This window comes from Micropterus salmoides, unplaced genomic scaffold (genome assembly GCF_014851395.1).
Source record: "Micropterus salmoides isolate LMB-PRFRI ecotype aquatic unplaced genomic scaffold, ASM1485139v1 Ms_hic_scaffold_9, whole genome shotgun sequence".
In the NCBI taxonomy this organism is placed as follows: domain Eukaryota; kingdom Metazoa; phylum Chordata; class Actinopteri; order Centrarchiformes; family Centrarchidae; genus Micropterus; species Micropterus salmoides.
Window position 1 is genome coordinate 27,441,028 of NW_024044681.1, and position 8,833 is coordinate 27,449,860.

The 8,833-nt window shown below is 43.3% G+C and overlaps 1 protein-coding gene across 1 annotated transcript; it reads left to right on the top strand.

Moving 5' to 3' along the window:
* Positions 1-1,285: 1,285 nt before the first annotated feature.
* Positions 1,286-8,519, top strand: cnga2b (cyclic nucleotide gated channel subunit alpha 2b). The gene is made up of 7 exons (XM_038708957.1): positions 1,286-2,208; positions 3,327-3,435; positions 3,878-3,988; positions 5,061-5,237; positions 5,940-6,047; positions 6,178-6,284; positions 6,987-8,519. Exons 2-7 carry the CDS (start codon positions 3,335-3,337, stop codon positions 8,471-8,473), a joined length of 2,091 nt encoding a protein of 696 aa, XP_038564885.1. The 5' UTR covers positions 1,286-2,208; positions 3,327-3,334; the 3' UTR covers positions 8,474-8,519.
* Positions 8,520-8,833: the final 314 nt, after the last annotated feature.

An 8,833-nucleotide genomic window follows, 5' to 3' on the forward strand; every position in this document is an offset into this window, starting at 1 on the left:
CAGAGAGCCGGGGAACACTGGGGGCCGAGGAAGAGAGGAGGCACGGGAGGACACAGTGGGGGGAAGCCCGAGGAGAGAGGGCAGGTGAGCGAGCCCAGCTGACCAGACAGAGGACGAGGGTGAGTGGACCTGGGGAGAGACAGACAGAAAGACAGGGTTAGTGACACTGCAGGGACAAGGCACAGGGAAATAAACAAGATGCTGGATGTGTGCGAGAGCTTCAGTGATTGAGTGGCACCGGGTTTGGAGCAACGACGACAGGTGCGGGTCGTTGGCTGGGCTCAGGAGCAGAGGGAGAGAGAGAGAGAAGGAACACACAGGGGAGGAGACACAGGGAGGCAGGCAGAACATAGAAAACCAGGGAAAAAACAGAATCACAGACAAAAAGGACACTCACCGTCAGCCGGGCTGCCACCACAACAGGGCACCCCCTCAACGGACGCCTCCCGGCGGCCTTCCCGGTTGGCTAGGCAGGGCTTGGCAGAAGTCAGTCAGGGGGGGGGGAATTGCACAGGGGTCCGGCTGGTGGGGGTCCAGGGTCCAAAACAAAATGAGACACAGAGGTTTCAAAGAGGGGGACAGGGCTGGGAAGGGTCAGGCGAACGGGCTGGGTAGAACCGAGGGAATAGGGCCAGACGGGCGTCCCGAGGGCAGAGCTGGGGGACCAAAGGGTTCGAGCGGACGTCCCAAGGGCAGAGCAGAGGGACCAGAGGGTGTGGATATCTCAACCCACCTCCTCTTTCTCTCAGGGAGAGAGAAGGAATTTGGAGTCTCCAAATTTATTTGATATAAAATGAACAAATCCACACTGGCTGATCACTACAATGTCTTAGTGTTTAGTCCTGGTCTGTGTACTTCGGTGTTTGTTGTTTTGCCCATGTCTGCTCTGAGTTCTGTTTAATCTTAGCTTCAGTCTGTGTTCCTTGTTGGTGTTAGTTTGTGATCTGTTTGCTGGTGTCTGTTCCCCCAGTAATTCCTCTGCCTGCTTGTCCACTAAATACTTTGTTCTAGTTAATGTATGGTCTTGTGTTTTGCATCTGTAAGTGCCTCTCTGTTCCCCCCTGCTGTCTCTCTGCCTGCCTGCCTCGTTAGCCTTGATCCCTGTAACCTGTGTTACTCCTGCCCTGCTCGTTTGTGTGTGAGTGTGCGTGCCTGGTGTTTCTGTTCAGTCTCGGTCCAGTCATTGTTGTGTGTTAGGGTCGCATTCCTGCATTCAAAATCTTACTTGAGTAAAAGTAGACATGTACAAAGTACATGTGTATTATAAAAGAATATACTCATGCTGCAGAAAAAAGTTGACTGATGTATATTATTATGTATGACAGCAGATCATTAATACTGATGCATCAATGCATCAGCAGCATTTTACTGTTGAAACTGGTCGAGGAGAAGTTAGTTTTAGTACAGAGTAGATAGTAAATGCATTACATTTATATAACGATTCATCATAGAAACTCAAAGTGCTTCAGAGTGAAGGGGGGGGGGGACTCATCTCAACCACCACCAGTGTATGATGTATTTATTTAGTGAAATCTGTAAATAGTATAACATCAGTAATATTAGTGAGTTAGTAATAGTAGGTTAGGCCAATATGTCAGTGCACTACAAATGAAGACAAATGTAAACATTTTCAAAACAATTGATTTTAAGAAAATATCAAGTAAAAAGCCCTACATAAGACATTATGTAAGGCCAAGAAATTATCAATATATAAATAGTACAATATATACAACAGTATCAATATATGATTTATAAAGAAAGCTGAATATCAAACACAACAAATGAGATCATCTGTAGAATTGCTGCTTTCTTTGTTCTGTTCCTCACTATTCTCCAGTGGAAGAGACGTGCAGAGGAAAGGCAGTGCCAGGAGGCTTTCCCAGAAGACTCCTCAGTCTGAAGCTGACATCTGGACTGTTAACCATTCAAAGATTTCCCCGCCCTGCATCTCCCATTCTGCCAGCCTCCTGCATGTCCATCTGAGGATCAGGTGGACCACGTGTGCCTGCACTCTTCAAGAGGAGGCTCGCAGAAAATGTTGCAAGAGCAGGACTTGTTTTCTTGGAGTGTTGGATGCAGTTTGATTTTTCCTCTCATAAGATCCACTGTGTCCGCTGAGGATGGATTGGCCGGGGAAGAGCTGCTCTGGGTGTGTCTGTGTGAAGTCACCGGAAAGATTTTTATTGGATTAACTGAAGGAAAGTAAAGGTAAGACATTAACTAGGTAAGACGTAAGATGTGTGTGATTTTTCCATGATTGTCTGTACTTTCCTGCTTTGGCAGACAAATTATGAGATAGAGCTAGTAAGAAATAGCTCTATCTCATGAAGTATTAAATAAAATATACATAATATTTATATTCAATTGTAGGGAACATTTCTTGTCTCCATGTTACTTAAGTTTAAATAAAAAAGGTAAATATTTGTTCTAGAGGTCTATTATTAATTTACCAGATATGACTATGTCATTTGACGCTAATTATTGGGAAAAGAGGAATTTCCCTGAAAGAAAAGCTTAATTTAGTAGTAAATATTTATTAATTCTCCATATATGTTAAACTGTTTGCTTGCCTGTTGAGAAATATCTAAATAACACTATCAATTATTTGGAATTATTACTATCATTAGTTCCAAATTCTTGCTTTTCCAGTTTTTGCAGTGGCTTCAGTGAACCCAGCAGCCATCGTGCAGTTATGTCACTTTCAGGACACACTTTGCTTTCACTCAGCACCCTGGTTTCCTAAGTGATGCTGCTCCTGAGGGAGAGCAGCTGATCGGCTTGCTGAGCCACAGAGCTTTGGCTGACTGTGTGTGTGTTTTCGTTAATGATCCACCAATTAGTCACACAATGGTAACAGTCACCTAAACACCTCGTCACCCGTCTGCACTACAGAGGGTGAAAGCGTGTCTCTGCCGTCACGGTTTGGGAGTAAGGGTTGCTACTTTTTGTGCTTGGAAATGGATCTGGCTGGATGGATTGGCGAACTTCCATCACGTCAAATTGTATTTCAAACAATGCAGCATCAGTAGCATGTCAATGAGTTTCTTGGGTAGTTGCTTCAGTCCCTACAGCAACCAGCTGCTGTGTGACGGGCCAGGTGAGGGACCGTGGCAGACAGTCCCAGTTGTGCACCCCCGCCTATCCCCTGACTATAATCTGCCATACACACCATAAACACTCCCAGAGACTCTCTATAAACTATGAACACTTGGTGCCATAGTGTTACTGCAGGAAAAGTCGACTGAAAACATGTTCAACACTCCCAGTCACATAGAGCAGATAACTGTAAAGGAGTCCGTAACGTGAGTGCTTGTCCACGCCTGCAGATCTGAAGATGACGGGCCAGGCGGCGGAGAGAGACCGGTCGCCACACAATCTGTCAGTAAAGACCACCTTGGAGGAGGAGATGGAGAGAACCGAGAGTATTCTCAGCAGGTGACAACTATTTAAAAAAATGTATTAGGATGCGCTTGTCTCAGAGGTCAGTTTGAGAGTAATAATAATAATAATAAGCTTTATTTATATAGCACATATCAAAACAGAGTACAAAGTGCTTCACAACATGTCACACATAACCCCAATGGGTAGTAAGATACATGATGTTAAAATACAGCATGAAAGAACAAGGATCACAGTAGAGTTTAACAAATATGTTCTGAAGGACATAAGGAAAGATGAATCAAGGAATGATAAATTGACAGGCAACAATAGAACAAATGACTGACAGCTCAGTTAAAATCAGGTTATGCTTTGCGGTAAAATTACGTTTTTAGGAGACATTTAAAAGAAAATCCCGCCACGCAGACCCTGCCAGCCTAATTTCCCCAGGAGTGGCAAAGCATTTGAAAGCTGCTGTGTTTTCTCTCTTATCTCCCAGGATGCCATCTGTCTGTGATGACACATCATCAGAGCTACAAAGAGTCGCCGCTCTCGACCCTCATAGAGGCAATTCCAGGAACTCTTTTCAAAGGAGCGGGGCTATGTCAAGGTAAAGTTCTTACAGCACCAGCCATGGCACGTCAGCCCCCTGCACAAGGCTTTTATAACCTGACTCATCGGAGTCTGGCTTTTTAATAACTTAGCCTATGAGTTTAAATTAGGTACAAAAAGTAATAAATAAAAGTAGTAAAGTACACATTCAAGCTCACAAAGACCTTGATGACCAAACTGTTGGTCATATTTTTCTGGTGAAACGCATTTGCTAGGAGCATAAACCCAGAGAAAAGGTTTTTCATCTTGTTCGGTCATTGTGTAAAACTTCTTCTTGGTGTGCCTTTCCCAGAATCATTTGATGAAAACCAAGAAAATCCGTTGAAGAGAATTCAAGAGACCGAAGTGATCTAGCCCTGTTTGACAGATGATTATTTCATTTGCTTAGAGAAAGGTTTTAAAACCTAAATGTTTAAAAATGGAAATATTTGACAGTAAAGATAATTATTGTTTCCAAAAACATTCACTGGATGCCACGATAAAATACTTCTTCTTTGAGGATGTTTTCCCCAAAAAGCTTGATATGTTTAAAGCTTACTTGTATAATTTTAAAGATTAATTTTGATTCTTTGCTAGAATCATTTAACCAAATGAGACTATAGTCAACATAAGTGGTATCGGTTTCACCTGTGTGCTTTTGGTTAAAAAAAAAGGTATGTTGCACATTTATTACTACTTCTAGGTTATTTTTTTGACTTTTCTGAGGGGAAAGACATGTTGTAAGTGATTTTTCCATCTCCCTTTCTCCTGTTCCACTGTCTGGTTTTGTGAGAGCCACTGACAGCTGCAGCTGTGTTTGTGCTGGAGGAATTGTGCCTCTGATAGTGACGCAAATGAATAGAAATTCATTTGATGTTTTTTATATGGTTGTTAGTTGTTATACGGCTCCTTGAAGATGTGTCCCTTTGTGTGTCACTGTCATGGTTTTGTTTTCATACATGCTGAGAAAGTTATTTAAAATGTTACGAGCTGTTGCCAGACTAAATTACTGGAGTTTTAACTCAAGCTCTGATTCGCATGTGATATTTCATAGAGCTTGTGTGTTTCTTTTCTGTGTGTGTGTGTGTCAGACTGGTGGGCCTGGTGGTGAGACTGAGGGAATGGGCACACAGGAGTCTGTTGGAGGAGGAAGAGCGGCCAGACTCTTTCCTGGAGCGCTTTCGTGGCCCTGAGCTGAGAATAGCCCCCAGCCGCATCAGCAACACGCAACCAGATGCCAATGGCAACAATGCCAAAGGTATCTTTAGGTATGCCTGCCTGTTACCCTGAACCATTACTATGCACTTTGATACCCACTACATACACATGGTGACTAGAAGAATACAAACACCAGCACAGTGTAATGCAGTGCAGTACAACAGTTCTATAATAATACTACCTTTCTAAAAACCTAAATAACTTTTAAAATACTTTTGGTACCAGATGAAGACTTAGACAGTCATGGGGAACCTCTTTAGCACCCAGCGTTAGGGTTTAGGGTTCATTTTGTCCAGAGGTCACAACAGAGCTACACTTAAAATCAGAGGTGCTTCAGGGCAAAAATAAAACCCTTGAAGTGTACAATAGGTCATAGACATGTCCTGATTAAATAAAGGTTTAAGAAAAAAGGGCACTTCAGCACAGAGTTGTTCATTTTTGAGTTGTAGTATATGTTGCTGTGTTTGTGACTGCAGTAGACTGTGAGGTGTTTCTAATAATTTAGCTTCACTAAACAAGGAAAACAAGGAGGGCAAAATATTTAAAACACCTTTTAATATAATACAGCACAATCCCACATCACAACCACAGACGAGTTAGTATTTATTGCAGAGCTATTGTATTGCACTGCTTTAAATCTTGCAGCTGCTTCTATCTTTCTGTATATCTTTGCAGTAATATGTACGACTTTACAGAAACATAAGCCACAGTTGTGTCTCAGTGTATTACTTGCAATCTATCCATGCTTTCAGGAAAAAGTGGGATTTGTTTGTGGTATCCCCATCTGATAATGCCTACTACCGCTGGTTATTTGTCATCGCCACAGCAGTGCTCTACAACTGGTGCCTTGTCGTTGCGAGGTAATAACACCACACTCGTTATCTGTTTGGGCCCTGCAGCCTCCAGAGTTGGCTGATGGATGTAGAGAATGGGTGTACTGTCCACTTCTTAGACTAGAGCAGTAAATCCTGTTTCTTTTTATATTCACAGGGCATGCTTTGACATGTTACAGGTGGACAATTACATCTGCTGGTTGGTACTGGACTACCTCTCGGATTTTGTGTACATAACAGACACTTTCATCCGTCTTCGCACAGGTAACCTATTTCAAAATACAGATTCTGGCATCAAGACAGAGTGTAGTTGTATTACACAACAGAAATGCTAAGCATTAAAAGCCCCAATGCGTTTATTTGTTTTATGTGATTATTCAAAGATAATAATCTTTCAAATTATTCTGTGGAAAAATACGAACATCCTGGTGGAAATAGGCGTAGTTTATGTCACTTTCAGCCGATTAACAAATGCTTTGATAACCTAATTGCCTTTGACTTAGCACTTCTAGAAACTGGTATGATCATTACCTTCAGTAAACAAATGTAACATTTTAGCTACAATTTCAACATTTATAGTATTTGGCACGTGAAGTGAGTCTATGCTTTAAAGGTTCAGTGTGTAATATTTAGTAGGATCTATTGACAGAAATGCAATATAATATCCATAACTATGTATTCAGTGGTGTATAAAGACCTTACATAATGAGCCGTTATGTTTTTATTACCTTAGCATGAGCCATTTCTATCAACATAACGGCAGGTACTCTTACATGGAAGTCACCATGTTGCACCGCCATGTTTCTACAGTAGCCTAAAAGACAAACTCTACAGAGCGCATTGATTAGATGCTCGACAGACCAAAGTGGTTATATCAAACTTATTGCCAGGGACAATTCAGTAGTCGCTGGATGTTGGTAGCGCCCTTGGTGCAACTTAATATGTGCTCTGTGTTTCTTGTCTCAGGATACCTGGAGCAAGGTTTGCTGGTGAAGGACCAAGCCAAACTTAGGGACAGCTACATCCGAACGTTACAGTTCAAGCTGGATGTAGTGTCCATCCTGCCCACTGACCTGGCGTACATCTCCACCGGTATCCACACACCGCAACTTAGGTTTAACCGTCTGCTGCGTTTCCCGCGCATGTTCGAATTCTTCGACCGCACTGAGACACGAACCAACTACCCCAACATCTTCCGTATCGGCAACTTGGTGCTTTACATCCTGGTCATCATTCACTGGAATGCCTGCATCTACTATGCCATATCGAAGTCTTTGGGATTTGGCTCGGACACTTGGGTGTTCCCAAACATCTCCACATCTGCGTATTCTCACTATTCCGACTTGACTCAGAGTTACATCTACTGTCTTTACTGGTCGACTCTTGTTCTTACTACAATTGGAGAGGTGCCTCCACCCGTGCGAGATGAAGAGTACCTATTTGTGGTCTTTGACTTTCTTGTTGGGGTGCTGATCTTTGCCACAATTGTGGGAAACGTTGGCTCCATGATTGCCAACATGAATGCCACACGGGCCGAGTTTCAAGCTCGGATTGATGCCATCAAACACTACATGCACTTCCGCAAAGTCAGCAGAGAACTGGAGACACGTGTCATTAAATGGTTTGACTACCTATGGACCAACAAGAAAGCAGTGGATGAGCAGGAGGTGCTAAAGAACTTACCAAACAAACTGCAGGCTGAGATTGCTATCAATGTACACCTGGAGACCCTGAAGAAAGTACGCATTTTTCAAGACTGTGAGGCAGGACTGCTGGTGGAGCTCGTGCTCAAACTACGCCCACAGGTCTTCAGTCCAGGAGACTACATCTGCAGAAAAGGGGACATAGGAAAGGAGATGTATATCATTAAAGAGGGGAAGCTGGCTGTGGTGGCTGAAGACGGAGTCACACAGTATGCTCTTCTCACTGCTGGCAGCTGCTTCGGGGAAATCAGCATTCTGAACATAAAAGGCAGTAAAATGGGAAATCGCCGGACAGCCAACATTCGCAGCTTGGGCTACTCTGATCTCTTCTGCCTCTCTAAGGATGACTTGATGGAGGCAGTCACCGAGTATCCAGATGCTAAGACTGTGCTAGAGAAGAGGGGCCGGGAGATCCTGATGAAGGAGGGTCTGCTGGATGAAAATGCAGAAAGCGGCGGGCTGCACAAAGAGGACACGGAGGAGAAGGTGGAGAGGCTAGAGTCCTCTCTGGATACCCTTCAGACTCGATTTGCCCGCCTACTCAGCGAATACACACACACTCAGCAACGGCTGAAGCAGCGCATCACTCTGCTGGAGAGGCAGCAGAATCAAACAGACTGCGGCGCAGATGCAAGCGATGACATGGATGCAGAAGCAGTGAATGATACAGACCCTGGGCCTGTTGCCCAAACAGATGGGTCTCCACATCGAAATAATGTACAAATAAAGGACAAAGAGACAAGACATTAACTGTCTCACTAAGGAGATTTTAGATCCATATCTCCTGAAATACCTTGATTCAGACTCATTAAGACTGTATAAAAACCTCATGACCCTTTTTTAACTTCCATTGTCACTGTTTTTGTCAGTTTAGCTGAGTGTAAAGAGATATCAGCATGTCAGTAAACATGAAAACACTGCTCATTGCTATGCCCATGCACTTGTAAACATCTTGTGTTTTGTTGCGTCAGCTGAGATTCAGTTCTCTCGACATATTGTGCTCTGGCCCTGTACACCTTGTCTCTTGCTGCTCCTCCTGGGGAAAAAGTCCAAGGAGAGACGGTAGAAGGTGATTTGCTGAGATTACATACACAAACAATTATTTTTCCA

What these genes read in the sequence shown, in the direction of transcription:
- cnga2b (XM_038708957.1), top strand. Translation starts at nt 3,335, where the DNA reads ATGACGGGCCAGGCGGCGGAGAGAGACCGGTCGCCACACAATCTGTCA. An exon ending in AGGAGCGGGGCTATGTCAAG is followed by an intron (nt 3,989 to 5,060) that starts GTAAAGTTCTTA and finishes TGTGTGTGTCAG; the next exon opens with ACTGGTGGGCCTGGTGGTGA. An exon ending in TTTCATCCGTCTTCGCACAG is followed by an intron (nt 6,285 to 6,986) that starts GTAACCTATTTC and finishes TTCTTGTCTCAG; the next exon opens with GATACCTGGAGCAAGGTTTG.